Source organism: Ranitomeya imitator, chromosome 4 (genome assembly GCF_032444005.1).
Source record: "Ranitomeya imitator isolate aRanImi1 chromosome 4, aRanImi1.pri, whole genome shotgun sequence".
Taxonomy (NCBI): domain Eukaryota; kingdom Metazoa; phylum Chordata; class Amphibia; order Anura; family Dendrobatidae; genus Ranitomeya; species Ranitomeya imitator.
Window position 1 is genome coordinate 408,154,693 of NC_091285.1, and position 27,485 is coordinate 408,182,177.

The following is a 27,485-nucleotide window of genomic DNA, read 5'->3' on the forward strand; positions in this document are numbered from 1 at the left end:
TCACTTGCTAGGTTGTGTGTTTTTGTTTCAATAAAATCAGTGTTTTATCAGTGGAGATTATCACTACAGGACTAGTTGTGCTTCCTAGTCAACTGATCTGTGTAACACTAACCCCACCATCGATTAGCAGCTTTCTGTCAATGAACAGTGTACACAGAAAGTTGCCAATCAATGGTGTGGGTGGGGGTTATGCAGGGATCAGCATTCTGAGCACTGCTACATGCAGTATACCGTAAAATACCGCAACTATATGGTAATTTGTTTTAAAATATATGTAGTTTGGGCTCTCGGCTATGTGGCAAACATGGACACTATGGCCAGACCTTGCGAATTCAGCATCATTGTACTCATATGTATCTGCAAGAGCATGAACTTATTCTTTTCACAGGGTGAGCCAGGAGAGCAAGGACTCCCAGGAGTACAAGGAATCCAAGGCATCCAAGGAAACCCGGGGATTTCAGGATCTGTGGGAGAAAGAGGAGAAGCAGGAATACGTGGTCCGCCGGGTCCTCCAGTAAGTATTCATCATAACCTGCGATTACATAATTTACAGGCATCTTAGCCATTCAGGGCAATGTTTTTTTCCTTCAAACATGTTATCACGAGATGACCAGTGTTATATAAAGAACAGTTATTGAAGTTCTGGAAATTGAACGATTTGGAGACATTGAGCAGCGTATAACAAAGTCTGAGGGAACATTCCCCATCCTTCCTAACAAAGTCTGAGGGAACATCCCCCGTCCTCCAGTTTCATACATTTATACCAATGAATTGTTGGGTGGTTATAATGCAATGTGATATAATGTTATACCAATAAATTATAGATAACCATTGCTGAATATAAGGCAGGTGTGAGATGTCGGAAGCATATGCTCTATATAGTAATATGCATGCTGGTAATCTATTTATGGAAAAACCCTTTAAGGACCACGTAAATTTTAATTTTTGTGCTTTCATTATTTTCCCTGCCGTGTGTCAACTTTTTTCACAACTTTTTATTTTTCTGTCAACATATAAGCAGGTGAGGGCTTGTTTCAAGCAGGAAAGTTGGAATTTTAAATTACATATAATGTACTGAAAACCAGGAAAAAAGTTCCAAGTATGATGATGTGGTTTTACGTTTTTACAGCGTTCATTGTGTGGGAAAAATTACCTGAAAACACGATTGCTCAGGCCAGCCCTATTATGTCAATGACAAACATGCATCAATTTTTTTTCTACTTAAGTGATGAAAAAAAAAATCTAAATCTTGAAAAAATGTTTTGCTTTTGCTTTCTATCACCATTTTTAAAGGGAACCTGTCACCACCCTCAGGCGTTTGTAACTAAAAGACCCACCTTGTGCTGCACAAATGCTGCATTCTGACAAGGTGGCTCTTTTAGTTATGACATACAGAAGAAAAAATGCGGCAGCACTCACCAACTGTTGCGTGGTCCAAATCCTTTATTGAAAACACTTACAATGCGAGTAGCATGCTGACGGCACGGGGGAGCAGGAAAGAAGAGGAGGTGAGCAGGGAAAGACGACGGCCATTTCGCGCCGACTGTAGCGCTTCAACGGGTCTCAGGTGTCGGGAAATGACGTGGGCAAGATAATGGGTGAGTAAAACATTAAACACACCCTCTCTCCTCACGCCTCCAATCACAGACAACTGACAAAGTACAATCGCTATAATAGTGACGAGTGCAACATATATACAAACAAAATACACAAGGCTGAAAGCCAGCCAAAACCATATAAAAACAAGATTTTTGCTGAAGAATCTGTACAAATGTAATCATAGAGGTACAATATTGTTACTAAAGTAGAGGAAGGAGATATACCACAAAATGATCGCAATCCTATGACAATATATACTAGCGATATACGCCGCGCTAACCATAACGCGATTTATTACGTGGTTTTTGCGCAATTTTTACATCAAAAAGGCGGCTTGACATATAATCACACAGTAAAGGGGACGAAAAGAAAGCATAATCGCCGACATATGACAATGAATTTATGCAGGGATAACAGAAACACGGCCATATCGACCCTATCATTTAATCCCGCATATCCTGTGGCCTGGGTGCGTATGATCCACCTAGCTTCCTGTCTTAACAGCAATCTATGTAGATCCCCCCCTCTCGCGGGTAAGTTAACTCTTTCTTAACCGGAAGGGAATGTCTGACGTGGGCTGGATGAAAACTGTTGTAATGTAGGACAGAGTTCGTCGCAGTGGGCTTACGATGAATGGTGGTACAAATATTGCCCTCCTGGATAGTCACCAAAACATCCAGAAATTCCAAACTGTGACCTCCAAAATAATATACCCATATTATTAGATGTATTTAATCTACAAACAACCCAAACTCTTCCTCCGTTCCGCCCCACACCAGAAACACATCATCAACATGAGTTGTGTGGCAGGCTCCATGATAGAGGATATCCCAGTGCCCTTTTAAAGACAGCAACGAATTACGTGGTCTACGTAGTTTTTTGCCCCTGTAAACGATTTTACGTGGGGAAGACCATTCGCCAGTTGTTCATACGCTTTAGGGAACATGTCAGGTCAGTTCGGACAGGTAAGGGGCTGCCGAGACTTATTAATCATGTAAGGGAGGCACATGCGGGGAGTCCATCAGTTCTATCCTTTGCCGGTTTAGAAAGAGTTAACTTACCCGCGAGAGGGGGGGATCTACATAGATTGCTGTTAAGACAGGAAGCTAGGTGGATCATACGCACCCAGGCCACAGGATATGCGGGATTAAATGATAGGGTCGATATGGCCGTGTTTCTGTTATCCCTGCATAAATTCATTGTCATATGTCGGCGATTATGCTTTCTTTTCGTCCCCTTTACTGTGTGATTATATGTCAAGCCGCCTTTTTGATGTAAAAATTGCGCAAAAACCGCGTAATAAATCGCGTTATGGTTAGCGCGGCGTATATCGCTAGTATATATTGTCATAGGATTGCGATCATTTTGTGGTATATCTCCTTCCTCTACTTTAGTAACAATATTGTACCTCTATGATTACATTTGTACAGATTCTTCAGCGAAAATCTTGTTTTTATATGGTTTTGGCTGGCTTTCAGCCTTGTGTATTTTGTTTGTATATATGTTGCACTCGTCACTATTATAGCGATTGTACTTTGTCAGTTGTCTGTGATTGGAGGCGTGAGGAGAGAGGGTGTGTTTAATGTTTTACTCACCCATTATCTTGCCCACGTCATTTCCCGACACCTGAGACCCGTTGAAGCGCTACAGTCGGCGCGAAATGGCCGTCGTCTTTCCCTGCTCACCTCCTCTTCTTTCCTGCTCCCCCGTGCCATCAGCATGCTACTCGCATTGTAAGTGTTTTCAATAAAGGATTTGGACCACGCAACAGTTGGTGAGTGCTGCCGCATTTTTTCTTCTGTATGTCATGGACTTATCACTTGTCTTCATGCGAGCACCGCCGCTGTGAGGATCAGGCTCTCCTATTCCACCACGGGTTCATTGCAGCTGGTATACATTGCGGCTGTGCAGCTTTACTGTTTTCTTGGATCGCTCTTTTAGTTATGATGCCTGCACACGCTGAAATAAACGTTTATAAAATGTGCCTCCTCATACCGTGAAACCCTCCCAGAGGCGGGACTTTCCTTCCTTATCAGACGCAGCACAGACGTCACTCCGGGCCTGTGCGCGTCGGATGCCGCCTCCTCTTGCTTCATTATCGTACCAGGTAAGCACACGCATTCAACACATTCTGAATCCAGGTCAGGAGGGGGAGCTCAGGACCCAGATTCAGGGGAGCTTCCCTCAGCTTTAAAGTGTCCTGGTCTGGAGGAGGAGTTAGTTAGTTAGTCCAGGGAGACCAAGCGAGACAGTCTGATAGAGACACAGCAGGAGAAGGAAGTCTGAGAAAGCAGACATTGGAGCTGGCAGTCAGGATTGTGCTGCGCCTCCAGGAAAGAGAGAGAACCTGAAAGTTTGTTGCATGCAGTGGAGCATTGAGGAAAGGAGCGTAGGAGTGGAACAGGGCTCAGAGGGGAACTGTGACTGGGCACCCTCAGGGCCAGAGTGCAGAAACTGGGTACCGGGAGCCCGAGGCTTTTGTGGGACTCTAAAATATGAAGCAGAACCAAAGGGCACTAAACTACACGTTAACTGCCCGCACCAAGCCTGAGGTACAGCAGTACTCTAAGAGCCCAGGTCGTGGTAGAGACCCTATAAAAAGGCTCAAACTGCCTACTATGCAGGCAACTGTCCCAGTACAGGAGAGAGAGAGAGGATTCCTGGCCAGCAAGCTACAAGCAGCAAGTACCTCGCCATCTTAGCGCAAGTAGGAAAGACTTATGGACCTCACCTTTATGAGCGACTGGACCTGGTACTGAGTACCCCGCTGCCCTGGTGGCCGACTCACTGAGCCCCCTCCATAAGTGAGGACACCTTCACAGGATGTGAATACAACATCTTTCTGTAGGAAAATGTTAAGCTACTTAGTGGTGGGTTCTTTTGCCCCTTTATAACCTGAGTCTATGAGATTTTACAGTAACCCAGGCATGAGTATGAGGCGCCCGCCAGGGCTGTGGGGTACCCGGTACCGGGTCCGGTGTTCACAGGGGGTGTCACGGTGATGCTGACCCGGTCCGTGGCCCTTGGCGCCCATGTAGAAGGGAAATTGAATAAAGTTTATGTTTGTGACGCCACCTATGGTGTTCGGTCAGTGAGGACTGACACTGCTTTAAGGAGTCCTCTGGGGTGATGTTATGGCAGCTAGATAGTATAACTTCCCACAGGTGAAGTATATCCCCAGGGCTCCCAATGTGTAGATGGATGATGGTGAATGGTGCAGTAAACAACGAGGACACGGGTTTGCAGTCTCTTTACCTGGTTTACTGAAGACTTCAGGCAGCCACAGTCCAGGGCACCAGATCACGGGATAGGCAGAGTCCGGCTGGCTTGGAAGCGAATCCAGAGTTCCCCTTTACCAGGTGGAGATGAAAGCCTTCCTTTAGCGTGGTGGTGTTGCAGTCCCTTACTGCCTATGGCTTCTGATAAGGTCCTTCTCTGTCCTCCAGATAGGACAGGACACAAACCCGTATGACAGGTGACTCGGGCCTTTTTATAGGATCTCTATCATGACCGGGGCTCTATGCGTCACTGTGCCTGCTGGGTATTAGGGCAGACAGGTAACTTGCAGTTCAGCTGTTCTGCCAGTCTCTGCTGTAAGTCTTAGAGTCATTTACAACCTCAGTGTTCCAGCTACCGGTTATCTGCACTTCAGAGGGAGATAGTTCATTCGCAGCTGGTCTCCCCTGATATCACTCTCCTGTGCTTCAGTCTCCTGCACGCTCACTGAACGATGTTCTTTCCTTCTGTATGTCTCTTTCTCCAGGGGTTGTTGTACTTCAGACTACAGGGTCCCTTTAGACCTTCTGACACTCTCTGTTGGTCTGCACTCTTCTCTCTGTCTCACTTTCTGACCTTTTTCCCTCCAAATCAGAATTTATATAGGGAAGCCACCCATAAACAGGGTGTGGGCTCCCCCTGCTGGCCTGGAGTGTGAACATGTTGCGTGCATTGTGATTACCTGATAAAGAGATATCCTTCATCATTTCCAAGCATAACATCACTCTCCCTGTAATTAAAGCAATGTCACTGTGACAACCAGGACCCTGGGGCGTCACAAGCCTAAAGCCCATGCCCACTACAGATAAAAACCTGGGCCTCAAATCAAAATCTAGCCAACTCCATGTTCTGCTCAAACTAAGCACATGGTGCTGACCAAGAAACATAGTTGGTATTCAATTAACACTTGGCTCATCAGAGGCCTCTAATATATGAGTAAAATTATGCTTAAACATCCAGATTAATAGCTAACACAGTTTGATCCACCAGACCGTACCAGAATCCTGTTATGCTAAAAGGTGCTTAAGCAGTTTGGAAATGTGATAAGATGTAGTCTAATACATTAACACCAGTAAAAGTATAAGGGATATCAGTAAAGGTAAGATAATGATGATTTGGAAGCAAATAGAATAAATCATCCAACAATATACACAATAAGTAATGCAAAATGCCACGTATAAATCCCTCAAGTGAAAATTATAAACTCATGCCGCACCCTATTCCTATTGAATATACAAGAGCTTGCAAGTAATATACCTGGAGAAATATGGCAGAACAATGGAATTGAAAGATATGCAATGATATGGTGGCATCAGGGACATGCAATACTATTGTAGCTCATCAAAACTGAAGCAAGCATCTCAGTAAGTGATATAACACTGGAATTAGGATCTCTGCCCATACATCATGCTGGTGTAAAAGCCTGGTGACAGATTCCCTTTAACAGTGGCAAGTTGGGCTTGTTTAGCTTACAAAAGGAGATCTCATTTGCATGCATAATATACGTGTGGCCAGTACAAAACACTGGCACATGATGTCTGGATGATTGCCTTGATATACATAACAATGCAGGTTATAGTTAAATTAGTGACGAAATGTACAATTGGTGGAGAAAGGTTGAAGTTGATGGACTTAGGTCTTTTTTCAACCTACTGTATGTAACTATGCAGCATAATGAGACATCAGTAGACACCAGTGGTTCCAGCTTTTCGCAATATTATTGTCAGAAGAACCCAAAAACCATTCCTAGCTTCAGTAACAAAATATGCTATGTAGGCTTCATATAATGGGCAGCTTGAATATATAAGTGCTTCTCACTAAATTAGAATATCATCAAAAAGTTAATTTATTTCAGTTCTTCAATACAAAATGTGAAACTCATATATTATATAGAGCCATTACAAACAGAGTGATCTATTTCAAGTGTTTATTTCTGTTACTGTTGATGATTATGGCTTACAGCCAATGAAAACCCAAAAGTCATTATCTCAGTAAATTAGAAAAATTTATTAAAAAAAACACCTACAAAGGCTTCCTAAGCATTTAAAAAGGTCCCTTAGTCTGTTTCAGCGGGCTCCACAATCATGGGGAAGACTGATGACTTGACAGATGTCCAGAAGGCAGTCAGTGACACACTCCATAAGGAGGGTAAGCCACAAAAGATCATTGATAAAGAAGCTGGCTGTTCAGAGTGCTGTATTCAAGCATATTAATAGGAAGTTGAGTGGAACGCAAAAGTGTGGAAGAAAAAGGTGCACAAGCAACCGGGATAACCTTAGCCTTGAAAGGATTGTTAAGAAAAGGCCATTCAGAAATTTGGGGGAGATTCACAAGGAGTGGACTGTTGCTCGAGCCATTGCTTCAAGAGCCACCACACACAGACCTATACAGGACATGGGCTATAAGTGCTGTATTCCTTGTGTCAAGCCACTCATGACCAATAGACAAGGCCAGAAGTATCTTACCTGGGCGAAGGAGAAAAAGAATTGGACTGTTGCTCAGTGGTCCAAGGTGTTGTTTTCAGATGAAAATAAATTTTGCATTTCATTTGGAAATCAAGGTCCCAGAGTCTGGAGGAAGAGTGGAGAGGCACACAATGCAAGCGGTTTCAGATCTAGTGTGAAGTTTCCACAATCAGTGATGGTTTGGGAAGATATATCATCTGCTGGTGTAGGTGTAAGCAGGTTGTGGGATGCAGTGATGGACAGGAGGCAGAGCAAGGGTTAACAGGTTTATTTACAGGGGATTACTACAAGCAGGGAGATAGAGGATTAAACAAGGATGACAAGGGTACAATGAACATAGGAGAATCCAAGAATAAGAATCCCAGCTCTGGTAACAACAGTTAGTTGTGTCAGAAGCTCTGCAGACTATAACTCCTACTGTGGACTCAATGGCTGGTGTGGTGTCTTTACTATTGGGGTTCAGCAAACAACAATACCCCATCTTCTGCTGACAATGGTCGGTCTCCGGTACCTTCCTCTGCCCCTAGTCCATATACTGTAGTGGCTACTTAATGGTGAGGGCCACAGTCATGTACAAGCCCAGCGCGGCTCTGCTAACATACGCTGGCAAAGTCAGGTCACAAACCTCTAGGCCGACATTCACTAGTACAATAAGGATGTAAATAACGGTCTGGTTCCTGGTCAATTTTAGGCGGCACGCGCACGGTACTCGCAATTCTGAAACCTGGTTTTATAATGGTCACTGGGCACACACTGCCCGTCTCTCTCCCTCTGGTCCCCACTGTTGACGGGGGTGACAGTGGTCACTGGTCTGTGTGGCTCTATTACTCCTAGAAGGAGCACTCCTCTTTCTGGCTGCTGCAGCACCCTGCTTGGCTCTGCTCTGCGGACACGGCTATGCTCCGCATGGCTCTGCTCTGCAGGCAACCGGGGCTCTATCTGGCCTGTTGCCACGCCCATACTCTGATGAGGGAAGCAGAGCGCACCGCTCACCGTTCTGCGCGCTGCTCCCTACGCTGCCCTCCTCACTGCTCTGAGCTGGCGCCTGACTGACTTGCTTCGCACTCTTTTTCTTTTTATGTCTCCATCGCTGGGCACCCTTTTCTGGCTCTGCCCACTCTCCTGGGTTCAAGGGTTGGTCCGGCTCCCTCAGGCTTCCCCTGGCAACCTGGGAAGGTCCGGCTCTCTCAAGCCTTCCCCTGGAAACAGAGGATGCAGCCCTTTCAGTTCCAGACCCGGCACGCAGGTACCCGCTGCCTCGTCGACCCTCTTACATAGGGCCACGGTGTTTTATCAATCAAAGTCAGCACAGCCATCTACTAGGAAATTTTAGTGCAAAACAAGGCACACACTGATGGCTGGTACACAATTGTATATTCATACTAACATAGTTATGTAATGAGACCAGCCTCTATATGGAAGATGTGTAGGACACACTAATGCTGTATAAGCAAAACCACTAAAAAAAATAGTGTACAAGTCCAAAATAATTATAAAGATATATATTTATTTGAACAAACACTAAAACATGGACAAAGACAGCAAGGTAGGGGATGTGAACAAGACCTCATGGAACCTGGGAAATGGACAATGATCCCCAGATGTCAATAACATAAACACCCCATAAGTTGTGGGATGTTAAGGTAGGCACACATAAAAACAATGATAACACACTTATGAGTGAGTCATTGGACGTGGTATATCTCGATTTTTCCAAAGCGTTTGATACCGTGCCGCACAAGAGGTTGGTACACAAAATGAGAATGCTTGGTCTGGGGGAAAATGTGTGTAAATGGGTTAGTAACTGGCTTAGTGATAGAAAGCAGAGGGTGGTTATAAATGGTATAGTCTCTAACTGGGTCGCTGTGACCAGTGGGGTACCGCAGGGGTCAGTATTGGGACCTGTTCTCTTCAACATATTCATTAATGATCTGGTAGAAGGTTTACACAGTAAAATATCGATATTTGCAGATGATACAAAACTATGTAAAGCAGTTAATACAAGAGAAGATAGTATTCTGCTACAGATGGATCTGGATAAGTTGGAAACTTGGGCTGAAAGGTGGCAGATGAGGTTTAACAATGATAAATGTAAGGTTATACACATGGGAAGAGGGAATCAATATCACCATTACACACTGAACGGGAAACCACTGGGTAAATCTGACAGGGAGAAGGACTTGGGGATCCTAGTTAATGATAAACTTACCTGGAGCAGCCAGTGCCAGGCAGCAGCTGCCAAGGCAAACAGGATCATGGGGTGCATTAAAAGAGGTCTGGATACACATGATGAGAGCATTATACTGCCTCTGTACAAATCCCTAGTTACACCGCACATGGAGTACTGTGTCCAGTTTTGGGCACCGGTGCTCAGGAAGGATATAATGGAACTAGAGAGAGTACAAAGGAGGGCAACAAAATTAATAAAGGGGATGGGAGAACTACAATACCCAGATAGATTAGCGAAATTAGGATTATTTAGTCTAGAAAAAAGACGACTGAGGGGCGATCTAATAACCATGTATAAGTATATAAGGGGACAATACAAATATCTCGCTGAGGATCTGTTTATACCAAGGAAGGTGACGGGCACAAGGGGGCATTCTTTGCGTCTGGAGGAGAGAAGGTTTTTCCACCAACATAGAAGAGGATTCTTTACTGTTAGGGCAGTGAGAATCTGGAATTGCTTGCCTGAGGAGGTGGTGATGGCGAACTCAGTCGAGGGGTTCAAGAGAGGCCTGGATGTCTTCCTGGAGCAGAACAATATTGTATCATACAATTATTAGGTTCTGTAGAAGGACGTAGATCTGGGTATTTATTATGATGGAATATAGGCTGAACTGGATGGACAAATGTCTTTTTTCGGCCTTACTAACTATGTTACTATGTTACACTGTCAGAGGGCACATGAAAATGATAATGCGATACTACACAGTAATAATGTTAAATACCCATTGGCAGGTGCAGGTGCAGATGATACAGGTGTACATACCACAATAAGAAAAGGGATCACACCAGCTCCAGCCCACCCCAACGAGCGTTTCGGTAAAGTCCTTCCTCAGGGGGAGTGGCGTAGGAAATTTTAGAGCACTTCATGCTTCCCTCTGCCGACAAGCTTTTTGGAGATGGAAATTTCATTCTCCAGCAGGACTTGGTACATGTCCACACTGCCAAAAGTACCAATACCTGGTTTAAATACAACAGTATCACTGTTCTTGATTGGCCTGCAAACTCGCCTTACCTTAACCCCATAGAGAATCTATGGACTAGTGTCAAGAGGAAGATGAGAGACACCAGACCCAACAATACAGACGAGATGGAAAGCTGCTATGAAAGCAACCTGGGCTTCCATAACACCTCAGCAGTGTCACAGGGTGATCCCCTCCATGCCATTCCGCATTGATGCAGTAATTGATGCAAAAGGAGCCCTGACCAAGTATTGAGTGCATTTACTGAACATACATTTCAGTAGGCCAACATTTCAGATTTAAAAATCATTTTTCAAGCTGGTGTTATAAAGTATTCTAATTTGCTGAGATAATGTATTTTGGGTTTTCATTGGCTTTCATCAACATTAACAAAAATACACTCTTGAAATCGATCACTCTGTTTGTAATGACTCTATATAATATATGAGTTTCACTTTTGTATTGAAGAACTGAAATAAATTACCGTAATTTTTGATGATATTTTCATTTTGTGAGAAGCACTTGTAATGTTAAAATGTTTTTCAACTTTTTACTGGAATTCTTATTTCTTTTCCACATCTGTTGTCCCACCACAAAATATATTACAACATATTAGAAATGATGGCAATTATAGCATGAGCTGTTTTTTCTATAGGGAGAAAGAGGTAAAAGGGGAAAGAATGGCAACAGTGGATCCCAAGGTGTTCCTGGACCAGTAGGAAAAGAGGTACAAATCACAATACTTCATGTTCTAATCTATTATCCGAGAAACACAACCTTTGATTTTAGAAATTGTCTGCCGTGATATAATTTGAATATGTCATCTCTAGGGTGGAAGCGTCTTTTCTGTACTCATATTATGGTACTCTTTGTTGTTGATCATAACACTTGCTTGACATAAACATATAACTAATAAAGCAATTGCACTTTACATATTCCAGCCATATTGGCATTGGTTGCTGGACGTCTATTAGGCTCAAGGTACAACTCCCACATCCATAGGTAAAGAACTTCCCTGTGTAGCCATGTGAATTAGTCTTGTGAGCCAAGTCTGTGTAGCCATGTGAGTTAGTCTTGTGAGGCAAGTCTGTGTAGCCATGTGAGTTAGTCTTGTGAGGCAAGTCTGTGTAGACATGTCAGCTAGTCTTGTGAAGCAAGTCTGTGTAGCCATGTGAATTAATCTTGTGAGGCAAGTCTGTGTAGCCATGTGAGTTAGTCTTGTGAGGCAAGTCTGTGTAACCATGTGAATTAATCTTGTGAGCAAAGTCTGTGTAGCCATGTGAGTTATTCTTGTGAGCCAAGTCTGTGTAGCCATGTGAGTTACAGTAGTCTTGTGAGGCAAGCCTGTGTAGCCATGAGATTTAGTCTTGTGAGTCAAGTCTGTGTAGCCATATAAATTAGTCTTGTGAGCCAAGTCTGTGTAGCCATGTTAGTCTTGCGAGGCAAGTCTGTGTAGCCATATGAGTAAGGCTAAGTTCACACTTGCGTTGTGCAGGCCGTTCAACACATCCATTAAACGGACTGCTCTAGCGCAGGTGCTGACATTAGCACAGCGCTAGCGCAGATGGAGCATCTGCTAGCTCCATCTGCGCTAGCAGTGCGCTAGCAGTCAAGGACCCGGAAACACTGCAGCCCGCGTCTCGGGTCCGTCACTCAATGACGGCACATCGCTAGCGCACGCCCATTGTGGGCGTGCGCTAGCGATGCGTCCACCATTGAAAGTAATGGTGGCGTTAACTGACTACGTTACACTGCGTTATGCCGCGGTGTAACGTAGTTCGTTAAACGGGTCACACTAACGCAGTGTGAACCCAGCCTTAGTCTTGTGAGGCAAGTCTGTGTAGCCATGTGAATTAGTCTTGTGAGCAAAGTCTGTGTAGCCATATGAGTTAGTCTTGTGAGCCAAGTCTGTGTAGACATGTGAACGAGTTTTTTCACCAGCTGTTTTTCTGGCTGTCATTGAACCAAATGCAGAAGTAAATAAATATATGTTTTATTCTTAGGCTTAAAGGGAAATTTTCACCTGTTTTTTCGTATATAAGTTTCGGCCACTGGCATCAGGGGCTTATCTACAGCATTCTGTAATGCTGTAGATAAGCCCCCAATGTAACCTGAAAGATAAGAAAAACAAGTTAGATTATAATCACACAGTTGGGTGGTCCAGAGTGGTCCAGTACGATGGGAGTCGTGGTCCGGGTCTGACGCCTCCCATCTTCATGCGATGACGTCCTCTTACTTGCTTCCTGTCGCTGCTCCTGCGCAGGTGTACTTTATCTGCCCTGTTGAGGGCAGAGCAAAGTACTGCAGTACGCAGGTGCCGGGAAAGGTCCAAGAAGCCCAGTGCCTGTGCACTGCAGTACTTTGCGCAGTGGGGGGGAACCCATGCTGGGTTTTTCATTCATTTATTTCATTATATCACAGGCAGTGGCTGAGGAATACCCCGATCATCCGCTCCTGCTGTCACTTATTAGCTGCAGCAGGTTCGGATGATGGGAGTAATAGTCCCAAAAGCCCCCACCTGCTGTCATCGTTCGGACTTTAATATAACTCTCATCATTCTCCTCTGCTCGCGCCGATCACCGGCAGAGCAGGGGAGAATGATGAGAGCCGTCTTTAGCACCTGCCACTGGGGAACAGCACTTACTGTAGGGCTTCTTCCCCGATGCCGATGCGTGTCACATGGAGGACATCAATGTGTGATCTCCGTCTGCACGTGTGCGGGACGTTTTGCCATCCGTGCTGATGGTAAAAAACCGGACATGTCTATGTGTGGGACACACGGTCCATGGAAACACACTGACATGTGCACAGATCTACTCATTTGAATGGGTCTACCTGTGTCAGTGTCTCCGGTACGTGTGAAAACTGTCACCACACGTACCGGAGACATGGATGGGTGAAAGAGGCCTAACATAGTGATTACCTAGCAAGAAGTGTCATTAGAAAGGGTTGTGTATCGTAAAACCTGACAAATACTTCTCATTTTCAGGGAAAACAAGGAACGCCAGGCACAAAGGGTGAGAAGGTCAGTATTTCCATTTATATAATACAATATAATGATAGAAAATAGTATTGGGGGAGTTGTCATGAGAAGAATTTTTAACCCCTTCACGACCTTTGAGGTGTATATACGTAAAAGGCTGTGTCTCTGCCATTGATGTGAACTTACTCTCCGAGTCCACATCTTTCCCTGCAATCCGTAAAACCTGGTAAATGCCACAGTCAATGGGAGACATGGTGCTTGATTCATTATTGCACATTTTTTCATCTAGTTTTCAGTATTTTGTGCATTTGTTTGCTTGTGCCATATTCAGCTTTCTATGTGCACCTTTATTAACCCCTTAACGACCGCCGATACGCCTTTTAACGGCGGCCGCTAAGGGTACTTAAACCACAGCGCCGTTAATTAACGGCGCTGTGGAAAAAGTAAATAGCGCCCCCCAGAGTCAGATTTTCTCTGGGGTCTCGGCTGCGGGGGGTAGCCGAGACCCCAGAGAACATGATTCGGGGTTTTTTTTACCGACCCCGCATTTGCGATCGCCGGTAATTAACTGTTTACCGGCGATCACAAAAAAAAAACGCAATTTCTTTTTAATTTCTCTGTCCTCCGATGTGATCGCACATCAGAGGACAGAGAAATGGGGTCCCAGGTAGCCCCCCAATACTTACCTGTCTCCCCTGGTGCTCCTCGTGGCTCCCAATGGGCGCCGCCATCTTCAAAATGGCGGGCGCATGCGCAGTGCGCCCGCCGGCCGGCACCGGGAGAATCTTTGGGGTCTCGGCTGCCGGGGGTAGCCGAGACCCCAAAGAACATGATCGGGGTCGGTAACCGACCCCTGTTTTGTGATCGCCGGTAATTAACTGTTTACCGGTGACCGCAAAAAAAAAAGAAAAGCAAAGTGTAATTCTCTGTCCTCTGATGTGATCGCACATCAGAGGACAGAGAAATAGGGGGATTCGGGGACCCTATTATACTCACCAGTGTCCCTGGGTCCTCCTGCTGCTCCTCCTGGCCGCCGGCATCTTCTTGGCAAAAGAAAATGGCAGGCGCATGCGCAGTGCGCCCGCCATCTGTCGCCATCTGCCGGCCGGCAGGAGAAGAGCAGTTGGGGCTAAAATTAGGGCTAGGGTTAGGGCTAGGGCTAGGGTTAGGGCTAGGGCTAGGGTTAGGGTTAGGGCTAGGGTTAGGGTTAGGGCTAGGGTTAGGGTTGGGGCTAAATTTAGGGTTAGGGTTGGGGCTAAATTTAGGGTTAGGGCTAAATTTAGGGTTAGGGTTGGGGCTACATTTAGGGTTAGGCTTCTTTCACACTTACGTCGGTACAGGGCCGTCGCAATGCGTCGGCCCGACATACCGACGCACGTTGTGAAAATTGTGCACAACGTGGGCAGCGGATGTAGTTTTTCAACGCATCCGCTGCCCAAACTATGTCCTGGGGAGGATGGGGCGGAGTTACGGCCACGCATGCGCTGTCAGAAATGGCAGACGCGACGTACAAAAAAACGTTACATTGAACGTTTTTTGTGCCGACGGTCCGCCAAAACACAACTGATCCAGTGCACGACGGGCGCGACGTGTGGCCATCCATCACGATCCGTCGGCAATTCAAGTCTATGGGCAAAAAACGCATCCTGCGGGCACATTTGCAGGATCCGTTTTTTGTCCAAAACGACGGATTGCAACGTATGCCACACAACGCAAGTGTGAAAGTAGCCTTAGGGCTAGGGTTAGGGTTGGGGCTAAAGTTAGGGTTAGAGTTGGGATTAGGGTTAGGGTTTGGATTAGGGTTGGTATTAGGGTTAGGGTTGGCATTAGGGTTATGCTTGGGATTAGGGTTAGGTTTGGGATTAGGGTTAAGGTTAGGGTTGTGATTAGGGGTGTATTGGGATTAGGGTTAGGTTTGAGGTTAGGGTTGAGATTAGGATTAGGGGTGTGTTGGATTTAGGGTTTTGATTAGGGTTATGGTTAGGGTTGACATTAGGGTTGTTTTGGGGTAAGGGTTGTGATTATCGTTAGGGTTAGTGATTAGGATTATGGATCGGGTTGGGATTAGGGTTAGGGGTGTGTTGGGGTTAGGGTTGGAGCTAGAATTGGGGGGTTTGCACTGTTTAGGTACATCAGGGGGTCTCCAAACACGACAGCCAATTTTGCGCTCAAAAAGTCAAATGGTGTTCCCTCCCTTCTGAGCTCTGCCGTGCGCCCAAACAGTGGGTTACCACCACATATGGGGCATCAACGTACTCGGGATAAATTGGACAACAACTTTTGGGGTCCAATTTCTCCTGTTACCCTTGTGAAAATAAAAACTTGGGGGCTACAAAATCTTTTTTGTGGAAAAAAAAATATTTTTTTTATTTTCACGACTCTGCAGTCTAAACTTCTGTGAAGCACTTGGGCATTCAAAGTTCTCACCACACATCTAGATAAGTTCCTTGGGGGGTCTAGTTTCCAAAATGGGGTCACTTGTGGGGAGTTACTACTGTTTAGGTACATCAGGGGCTCTGCAATCGCAACATAACGCCCACAGACCATTCTATCAAAGTCTGCATTCCAAAACGGCGCTCCTTCCCTTCCGAGCTCTGCCGTGCGCCCAAACAGTGGTTTACCCCCACATATGGCACATCAGTGTACGCGGGATAAATTGGACAACAACTATTGCAGTCCAATTTCTCCTGTTACACTTGTGAAAATAAAAACTTGAGGGCTACAATATCTTTTTGTGGAAAAAAAAATATTTTTTATTTTCACGACTCTGCATTCTAAACTTCTGTGAAGCACTTGGGCATTCAAAGTTCTCACCACACATCTAGATAAGTTCCATGGGGGTCTAGTTTCCAAAATGGTGTCACTTTTGGGGAGTTTCCACTGTTTAGGTACATCAGGGGCTCTCTAAATGTGACATGGTGTCCGATCTCAATTCCAGCCAATTCTGCATTGAAAAAGTCAAACGGCGCTCCTTCACTTCTAAGTTCTGCGGTGCACCCTAACAGTGGTTTACCCCCACATATGGGGTATTGGCGTATTCAGGAGAAATTGCATAACAAAATTTATGGTTACATTTCTGTTTTTACACTTGTGAAAATAAAAAAAATGGTTCTGAATTAAGATGTTTGCAAAAAAAAGTTAAATGTTCATTTTTTCCTTCCACATTGTTTCAGCTCCTGTGAAGCACGTAAAGGGTTAATAAACTTCTTGAATGTGGTTTTGAGAACCTTGAGGGGTGTAGTTTTTAGAATGGTGTCACACTTTGTTATTTTCTATCATATAGACCCCTCAAAATGACTTCAAATGTGATGTGGTCCCTAAAAAAAACTGATGTTGTAAAAATGAGAAATTGCTGGTCAACTTTTAACCCTTATAACTCCCTAACATTAAAAAGTTTTGTTTCCAAAATTGTGCTGATGTAAAGTAGACATGTGGGAAATGTTATTTATTAACTATTTTTCGTGACATATCTCTCTGATTTAAGGGCATAAAAATACAAAGTTTGAAAATTGCAAAATTTTAAAAATTTTCGCCATATTTCCATTTTTTTCATAAATAATCGCAAGTAATATCGAAGAAATGTTACCACTACCATGAAGTACAATATGTGACGGAAAATACAATCTCAGTATCAGAGGGATCCGTTGAAGCGTTCCAGAGTTATAACCTCATAAAGTGACAGTGGTCAGAATTGCAAAAATTGGCTCGGTCATTAAAGGGACACTGTCACCTGGATTTCGAGGGAACAATCTTCAGCCATGGAGGCGGGGTTTTGGGGTTTTTGATTCACCCTTTCCTTACCCGCTGGCTGCATGCTGGCTGCAATATTGGATTGAAGTTCATTCTCTGTCCTCCGTAGTACATGCCTGCGCAAGTTAATCTTGCCTTGCGCAGGCGTGTACTATGGAGGACAGAGAATGAACTTCAATCCAATATTGCAGCCAGCATGCAGCCAGCGGGTAAGGAAAGGGTGAATCAAAAACCCCAAAACCCCGCCTCCATGGCTGAAGATTGTTCCCTCCAAATCCAGGTGACAGTGTCCCTTTAAGTACCAAATTGGCTCTGTCACTAAGGGGTTAAAGTCTAATTATATGTGTTTGTTTGACTGTTCGCCATTATGGGTGGAGTTTAGGGTTATCAAATGTTTTGGTCTGGTTCATCATTTGCATCATTTTGAAATATGTCAACATTTGTTGCACATGTACTCCAGTCTCCCCCTAGACTGAATTTATGTGCTCCAGAAGTTTTTGAACAAATCTTTGCAAAACGTGACTTTTTGTACTAAAAAGTCACAAAAAAGGGTTAAAGACAAAAATCTTGACCATTGTTAATTTTTAAAAACATTTTTCTAACTATGTATGTCATTTTGAAAAATTTGGCTCATCGAATACCACTGGACAAAAAAGAAAGATGACTTAAAAAAAGCAAATTGAGGGAAGTCAGAAGGTACTCTGCAACTGACACCTACTATGCGATTTGCATAAATACGATCACATGACCACCTTCCCACAGAATAGAAAGAAATTGTCACATAGAGTGCCTGCAGACATTTGTCCCAATCCTGGACAGCCCCTTTAATGAATTATCATAAAATTCTCCATAGAAAGAAAAGGAGATATTATAAAAAGATAATCATATCTTGCACCTACATAACCTACAATGTCAGATGAAATAAAGCGAACCTTTGGACATAGCCAATACATATGAATAAGATCAGCATTTTGGACATTTTTAGAAGTCCAAATAAGTAATCGTAAACATAAAAAGAAGTGAACGATGTTGTCTCTGTATCATTCTAACATCATAATTAAATTAATAGATTTTTTTAAAGGAAATCTGCAGCAGGTTTTTGCTACCTCATCTGAGAGCAGCATGATGTAGAAAGAGAGACCCTGATTCCAGGGATGTGTCGCTTAGTTTACTGGATGCAAGCGTTCTGACACAATCACAGTTTTTAGATTTAGCAATACATCAGAGCTGAGGAAGCTAACCCCGCCCACACCAGGCTCTGTGTGTACAAAGCTATAGACAGTGAGCTGCTAATCACAGAAGGGGCGGAGTCGGACTAGGGCTCATGTACTGCTGTGTCCGAGCAGTGATAATCACCAAATGATTATGTTTCAATGTGAAACATCATTGAATTCAGTGTTTTAACCCCTACCTCATGCTGCCCTCAGATTACAAAGCAAAAACCTGCTGACAGATTGCCTCTAATACTAATTCAAGTTTCATCCAATACGTCCCCAAAGTCTTGTTCCTAATCAGCTCTAAAATTAAGTCTTGAAAAAAAAGCATTGCGATAATTGTATAGTATAATGCGTTCTTTATGTATATAATATGCACACAAGTTATGAACCTTCCATTAGGTTTGAGACCAGGTAAGATACAACCGTATTTGTGTATTTTTTTTTTTACAGGGTGAAGGAGTTATCGGTGAGCCTGGTCCTAGAGGTCCACGTGGTTTTCCCGGTGTAAGAGTAAGTCATTGTTTTTGTTAGATACTAATGTAATGACAGATAATCACTTGTAAATTCATAGTTCCCCAGTTAAAGTTTATAACCAAATATGACATTTTAATATTTTAATATCTAATCTTGGCACTTTCACATTCAGCAGAGATAACTGCAACTATCAGTTTTAATAGATGTTTAGTATTACACTTATGGTGAATTTGTGTAAAAAACAAACATTTCTCACAAACACATTTGCCAGCATCATATATTCTACCACTAGATGGAGCCAGATATGCATCTTTTACATTCACAGTATTTAAAATATTGTAGAATTTTCCTAATAATTGCAATTATGAGCCTTAAGTTATGCTGAAAACTAGATCAAAGTATAATAGGCATGCAGTACTGCTTAATAAATGTATTGTCAGTTTTGTTACTCAAAAACGTATACTAAATATATATAATATCTGTATGTATATGCAAAAGGCAAAACAGTTTTGTTACAGTGTAACATACAGCGGTAATACTACTGACAGTGTATGTTAGGGGGTATGCCAGTATAACTAATGATGACCCATCTATGGAGCCACAGACCATTTACTAAATGAATTGTGACTAAGTGCTATGAATCAACTATGACGTTCGCAGAATCTCAATCTATCTTTTTTTTTTATTCCCAGGGAGAAAACGGAATTCCAGGAATATCGGGGCCGGGTGGCATAATGGTAACTTGGTCAGGTGTACTTTTTAGAAGCAGAGGCAATACAGTAACAATTTTGATACTAATTTTAAGAACTGCCTAAACCTAGAAAGCCATGTTTCATACTATGAAATACACCAAAGTTTAAAGGGAACCTGTGAAGAAGCATATAGCTAATAGATTCCAACGAGTGCCGTCATGCTCTAATCTCACAATATATATTTTAAGCAGCATGGAGAGACTATCTTAAAACATAACGTTTATTGAATAGTATCAAATATTCAGAGGGAGATTAACACATACAAAAAATAGTTACGTATACCAAAATTGTAAGTACTGTGAGATAGTGCTCCCTGAGTGTGTTGGGGGACACTCGCTTGGCATCGGGATTAATGCACACAGGAATGGTTTCTCACTTACTCATACCATCCGGTTTATTTAACCCCTTAGCGACCGCTGATACGCCTTTTAACGGCGGCCGCTAAGGGTACTTAAACCACAGCGCCGTTAATTAACGGCGCTGTGGAAAAAGTAAATAGCGCCCCCCAGAGTCGGATTTTCTCCGGGGTCTCGGCTGCCGGGGGTAGCCGAGACCCCAGAGAACATGATTCGGGGGGGTTTTAACCCACCCCGCATTTGCGATCGCCGGTAATTAACCGTTTACCGGCGATCGCAAAAAAAACCAATAAAACGCGATCTCTTTTTAATTTCTCTATCCTCCGATGTGATCGCACATCGGAGGATAGAGAAAAGGGGTCCCAGGTAGCCCCCCAATACTTACCTATCTCCCCCGATGCTCCTCGTGGCTCCCGATGGGCGCCGCCATCTTGAAAATGGCGGGCGCATGCGCAGTGCGCCCGCCGGCCGGCCCCGCGAGAATCTTTGGGGTCTCGGCTGCCGGGGGTAGCCGAGACCCCAAAGAGCATGATCGGGGGTCGGTTTTAGCGACCCCTGTTTTGCGATCACCGGTAATTAACTGTTTACCGGCGACCGCAAAAAAAAAAGAAAAAAAAGCTAAGTGTAATTCTCTGTCCTCTGATGTGATCGCACATCAGAGGACAGAGAAATAGGGGGATTCGGGGACCCTATCATACTCACCTGTGTCCCTGGATCCTCCTGCTGCTCATCCTGGCCGCCGGCATCTTCTGGGCAAAAGAAAATGGCGGGCGCATGTGCAGTGCGCCTGCCATCTGTCTCCATCTGCCGGCCGGCAGGAGAAGAGCAGTTGGGGCTAAAATTAGGGTTAGGGGTAGGGTTAGGGTTAGGGGTAGGGGTAGGGGTAGGGTTAGGGGTAGGGTTAGGGGTAGGGTTAGGGATAGGGTTAGGGCTAGAGGTAGGGTTAGGGGTAGGGTTAGGGCTAGGGTTAGGGGTAGGGTTAGGGTTAGGGGTAGGGTTAGGGCTAGGGTTAGGGGTAGGGTTAGGGGTAGGGTTAGGGGTAGGGTTAGGGCTAGGGTTAGGGCTAGGATTAGGGGTAGGGTTAGGACTAGGGGTAGGGTTAGGGGTAGGGTTAGGGCTAGGGTTAGGGCTAGGGTTAGGGGTAGGGTTAGGGGTAGGGTTAGGGCTATGGTTAGGGGTAGGATTAGGGCTAGGGTTAGGGTTAGGGCTAAATTTAGGGTTAGGGTTGGGGCTAAATTTAGGGTTAGGGTTGGCGCAAAATTTAGGGTTAGGCTTCTTTCACACTTACGTCGGTACGGGGCCGTCGCAATGCATCGGCCCGACATACCGACGCACGTTCTGAAAATTGTGCACAACGTGGGTAGCGGATGTAGTTTTTCAACGCATCCGCTGCCCAATCTATGTCCTGGGGAGGAGGGGGCGGAGTTACGGCCACGCATGCGCGGTCAGAAATGGCGGATGCGACGTACAAAAAAAGTTACATTGAACGTTTTTTTGTGCTGACGGTCCGCCAAAACACTGATCCAGTGCACTATGGACGCGACGTGTGGCCATCCGTCACGATCCGTCGACAATACAAGTCTATGGGCAAAAAACGCATCCTGCGGGCACATTTGCAGGATAAGTTTCTTGTCCAAAATGACGGATTGCGACGGATGCCAAACGACGCAAGTGTGAAAGTAGCCTTAGGGCTAGGGTTAGGGTTGGGGCTAAAGTTAGGGTTAGAGTTGGGATTAGGGTTAGGGTTTGGATTAGGGTTGGTATTAGGGTTAGGGTTGGCATTAGGGTTACGCTTGGGATTAGGGTTAGGTTTGGGATTAGGGTTAAGGTTAGGGTTGTGATTAGGGGTATATTAGGATTAGGGTTAGGTTTGAGGTTAGTGTTGAGATTAGGATTAGGGGTGTGTTGGATTTAGGGTTTTGATTAGGGTTATGGTTAGGGTTGACATTAGGGTTGTTTTGGGGTAAGGATTGGGATTATCGTTAGGGTTAGGGATTAGGATTATGGATCGGGTTGGGATTAGGGTTAGGGGTGTGTTGGAGTTGGGTTGGAGATAGAATTGGGGGGTTTCCACTGTTTAGGTACATCAGGGGGTCTCCAAACACGACAGCCAATTTTGCGCTCAAAAAGTCAAATGGTGCTCCCTCCCTTCTGAGCTCTGCCGTGCGCCCAAACAGTGGGTTACCCCCATATATTTGGCATCAGCATACTCGGGATAAATTGGACAACAACTTCTGGGGTTCAATTTCTCTTGTTACCCTTGTGAAAATAAAAACTTGGGGGCTACGATATCCTTTTTGTGGAAAAATATATATATATATATTTTTATGACTCTGCATTATAAACTTCTGTGAAGCACTTGGGCATTCAAAGTTCTCACCACACATCTATATATATAAGTTCCTTGGGGGGTCTAGTTTCCAAAACGGGGTCACTTGTGGGGGGTTACTACTGTTTAGGCACATCAGGGGCTCTGCAAACGCAACATAACGCCCACAGACCATTCTATCTAAGTCTGCATTCCAAAACGGCGCTCCTTCCCTTCCGAGCTCTGCCGTGCGCCCAAACAGTGGTTTACACACCCACATATGGGGCATCAGCATACTCAGGATAAATTGGACAACAACTTTAGTGGTCCAATTTCTCCTGTTACCCTTGTGAAAATAAAAACTTGGGGGCTACAATATCTTTTTTGTGAAAAAAAAATATTTTTTATTTTCACGACTCTGCATTCTAAACTTCTGTGAAGCACTTGGGCATTCAAAGTTCTCACCACACATCTAGATAAGTTCCTTGGGGGGTCTAGTTTCCAAAATGGGGTCACTTGTGGGGGGTTACTACAGTTTAGGTACATCAGGGGCTCTGCAATCGCAACATAATGCCCACAGACCATACTATCAAAGCCTGCATTCCAAAAAGGCGCTCCTTCCCTTCCGAGCTCTGCCGTGTGCCCAAACAGTGGTTTACCCCCACATATGGTGCATCAGCGTACTCGGGATAAATTATGGAACAACTATTGCAGTCCAATTTCTCCTCTTACCCTTGTGAAAATAAAAACTTGGGGGCTACAATATCTTTTTTGTGGAAAAAAATATTTTTTATTTTCACGACTCTGCATTCTAAACTTCTGTGAAGCACTTGGGCATTCAAAGTTCTCACCACACATCTAGATAAGTTCCTTGGGGGGTCTAGTTTCCAAAATGGGGTCACTTGTGGAGGGTTTCTACTGGTTAGGTACATCAGGGGCTCTGCAAACGCAAAATAATGCCCGCAGTCCATTCTATCAAAGTCTGCATTCCAAAACGGCGCTCCTTCCTTCCGAGCTCTGCCGTGCGCCCAAACAGTGGTTTACCCCCACATATGGGGTACCAGCATACTCAGGACAAACTGGAAAACAAATTTTGTGGTCTAATTTCTCCTGTTACCCTTGTGAAAATAAAAATTTGTGGGCAAAAATATCATTTTTGTAGAAAAAATGCGATTTTTTTTTTTCACGGCTCTACATTATAAACTTCTGTGAAGCACATGGGGGTTCAAAGTGCTCAACACACATCTAGATAAGTTCCTTAAGGGGTCTAGTTTCCAAAATGGGGTCACTTGTGGGGGGTTTCTGCTGTTTAGGCACATCAGGGGCTCTCCAAACGCGACATGGCGTCCAATCTCAATTCCAGCCAATTCTACATTGAATAAGTAAAACGGCGTTCCTTCACTTCCAAGCTCTGCGGTGCGCCCAAACAGTGGTTTACCCTCACATATTGGGTATCGACGTATTCAGGAGAAATCGCACAACAACTTTTGTGGTCTAATTTCTCCTGTTACCCTTGTGAAAATAAGAATTTGTGGGCGAAAAGATCATTTTTGTGTAAACAAAAGCGATTTTTTATTTTCACGGCTCTACGTTATAAACTTCTGTGAAGCACTTGGGGGTTCAAAGTGCTCACCACACATCTAGATAAGTTCCTTAAGGGGTCTAGTTTCCAAAATGGTGTCACTTGTGGGGGGTTTCCACTGTTTAGGCACATCAGGGGCTCTCTAAACGTGACATGGTGTCCGATCTCAATTCCAGCCAATTCTGCATTGAAAAAGTCAAACGGCGCTCCTTCACTTCTAAGTTCTGCGGTGCGCCTAAAAAGTGGTTTACCCCCACATATGGGGTATTGGCATATTCAGGAGAATTTGCGTAACAAAATTTATGGTTACATTTCTGTTTTTACACTTGTGAAAATAAAAAAAATGGTTCTGAATTAAGATGTTTGCAAAAAAAACTTAAATGTTCATTTTTTCCTTCCACATTGTTTCAGTTCCTGTGAAGCACGTAAAGGGTTAATAAACTTCTTGAATGTGGTTTTGAGAACCTTGAGGGGTGTAGTTTTTAGAATGGTGTCACACTTGGGTATTTTCTATCATATAGACCCCTCAGAGTGACTTCAAATGTGATGTGGTCCCTAAAAAAAATGGTGTTGTAAAAATGAGAAATTGCTGGTCAACTTTTAACCCTTATAACTCCCTAACAAAAAAAAATGTTGTTTCCAAAATTGTGCTGATGTAAAGTAGACATGTGGGAAATGTTATTTATTAACTATTTTTCGTGACATATCTCTCTGACTTAAGGGCATAAAAATACAAAGTTTGAAAATTGCAAAATTTTAAAAATTTTCGCCATATTTCCGTTTTTTTCATAAATAATTGCAAGTAATATTGAAGAAATGTTACCACTAACATGAAGTACAATATGTCACGAAAAAACACTCTCAGAATCAGCGGGATCCATTGAAGCGTTCCAGAGTTATAACCTCATAAAGTGACAGTGGTCAGAATTGCAAAAATTGGCCCGGTCATTAAGTACCAAATTGGCTCTGTCACTAAAGGGTTAAATGCAGCATAAACCAGATAGAGTGCAGTCCGTACCATTACATCCATGAAACATAATAAGACACCAGTCTGTTTACGTAGCAGATACACTTCTCTGACTTCTTGCAACCCCCTTGTCTGAGGTTACTTTCCAGGAGCTCCGCTCCACACCCTAACTCCTTGTCAGTCCTTTCTTCCAGGGAAGCTGCCTTTCTGGGATCACTGTCCCATATGATGACTTGCTCAACAGGTCAAACCCGTCAGTTTCAGACCCTCAGAAGATCAGTAGCTTCCCCAATGCAGTTAGCCGCAACAGGCTCTGCAGGTACATGGTCTCACCACATGCTATTCAAGAATTCTCCACTCGCAGGATCTTCCAACACAGACAATCCAGGTACATGGCCTCACCATGTGCTCTTCAGGAAGTCTCCACTCGCAGGACCTTCCATCACAGAGCCCATGTGAACACACCACAGTCTCATTATATCGCATGAGACACACCCCTTGATGGGAGGTAGGTGGTTGACCAGACCCACCCAGCTCTCCGGCAACCCTGCAAGCCCAGCCCCTTACAAGTTAAACAAAGCTCGTGGAACTACAGGTCCCAGAGCAACATTTCAAGCTTACAGCGCAGAGGACCCTCCTCCTCTGGGACACATACTGGCCATTCACAACAATGTTGATCACTGTCTCACATACCCTCTCCCTCTGTTCAAACTTGCGGGGTTGAACACTTGACATAAACCAGGAGCCCCGAGACTGGGCACCCATGTGACCTTGCCCTACCAGTCGAGAGGGCCTTCTCAGTCGGATTTGAGCTTCAGTCCCCGAAACATAGTCCATCACTGTCACTAAATTCCTGTCTATGAACAATGCACTGTTAGACTTTGCCGCCTCACATTTCTGAGTCATAACCTTGTTAGGTCTTCCCTGCCCCCAGCGGTCAGTATGCAAGTACAATTCCCTTGCACCTATAACTACAGTCTGGCCTTGGGCTTCAGCCCTTGAATCATAGTCTGTCCGTGTCACCAGACCCTTTTTAGTCACCACATCTCTCAAGTACTCTTCTTTACCAGATGGTTTGTGTGGCCGTGAGACTCACTTACAGTCGAGCTTACTGTCTGGTCTGAATCTGACCCATCTAGGTCACAAAATTCTGAGCTAAAAGTCACTACTTTGAACTCTTCCATTCTTTAGGGAACCCCTTAGTTTCTCCAGTCTTCAGGTTGAAAATGGTCGCCATCTTTTTTCCATTTCCTGCATCTGTTTATTAATCTGCAGTCTGTCAAGTCTCAGCTGCTCTATCTCCCTTAGGTATGCCACCCAATATTCAAGGAGCATTCAGATATTCCTAAGGCTTTCCATTGACCCGACAATGACGAATGGAACCATCCCACCTTCACCAGCTACCTGGGTTTCGTCATCAGCCGTAAGCCTCAATCTCACCACACCGGATTTATTCACGATTTCCCGCATCACTTTTCCAAGTCTTCCAATGACTTTCCTCACATGCTTCAGACTTCGAGCGGCTTCCTTATTCCTCAATAGGATCCTCTGTTTCGTGCGGAGGCAGTATACTGTAGGTGCATATCACTCAGGATAGCCACCGCTTCACTGTGACTTCCCTACTCGACAGTATGACCAACTGTTGAGTCTCTGGTGCCCAGTACACACTACACGCTTCTACTGCCTCTCTAAAGGCCTCATGTACAGCGTCACTGGCACACACTTCTCACACGTCTTCAAGTACCTCTATCACGCACTTGAAGAGCGAAGTCTCATTCTCTTCATAGATGGACGGCTCCTGCTTTGCCTTGGACATTCCCATCAAGTCATCTGCCACGACCGGGTGATTGTCTTGTTCAGCTCTTAGCGCAAAGTCTCCCTGAGGTTTACGCTCTTCAAGACCCCTCACCACGATGGGCATTTGCAGCTCCACCTCGTTACCACTCTGGCACTGCTGCTGTAAGTCTGCGACCACCAACTCCTTCTCTTGTAGAAGTCATCCTAATGCTTCTGTGAACACCTCCATATCTTCCAATATGGCCTTGTTCACAGTTTGACATGATATCAGGTGACCTCTGAGCTCAGAGACTTCCTTCTCCAGCTCATCCACTCTGTGCTCATCTGCTTGTCTCAGGACCTTTTCTCGTTCAACATGCTCTTTTACTGTCGAGAGCTCAGACTCCAGGTGACGCACCTGACCTAGTTGGGTGGACTTGGCGGTTTCCACACTCGACACCTTCAACCTTCCTTGAGGCTTCCCTTACTTTCTGGAACTTCAGATAACTCCACACTCTCCAGCTCTTCAGCATCAGATTCTCTGGAGCCTTAACCATATTTAGCCCTAGCAGTTGCTACAGGCAATGACACATCACCGTCCTTACTGATCTCTTCAGTGTCTGGAAGAGTACTCACATCTTGAATAAAAACCCCAGTCACTGCTTTTCCTTTATTGATATCCTCAAAAACCAGTCACTGCTTTTTTTTCTTTATTGATATCCTCAAAGGGTGCAACTTGTTCAGCCTCTTTGGGCCCTTTATGTCTCCGACGACGGGCTTGCCATTTGTACC

At 44.5% G+C, this 27,485-nt stretch overlaps 1 protein-coding gene across 1 annotated transcript in view; it reads left to right on the plus strand.

The window, feature by feature from the left end:
* The window catches only part of LOC138676256 (collagen alpha-1(VII) chain-like), an 831,262-nt gene that overhangs the window by 509,689 nt on the left and 294,088 nt on the right, over positions 1 to 27,485 (plus strand). The window contains exons 77-81 of the mRNA XM_069765365.1: positions 389 to 514; positions 11,184 to 11,255; positions 13,518 to 13,553; positions 18,929 to 18,988; positions 19,645 to 19,689. Of these exons, the coding sequence (XP_069621466.1) occupies positions 389 to 514; positions 11,184 to 11,255; positions 13,518 to 13,553; positions 18,929 to 18,988; positions 19,645 to 19,689 (339 nt within the window). The remainder of the gene's footprint in view (positions 1 to 388; positions 515 to 11,183; positions 11,256 to 13,517; positions 13,554 to 18,928; positions 18,989 to 19,644; positions 19,690 to 27,485) is intronic.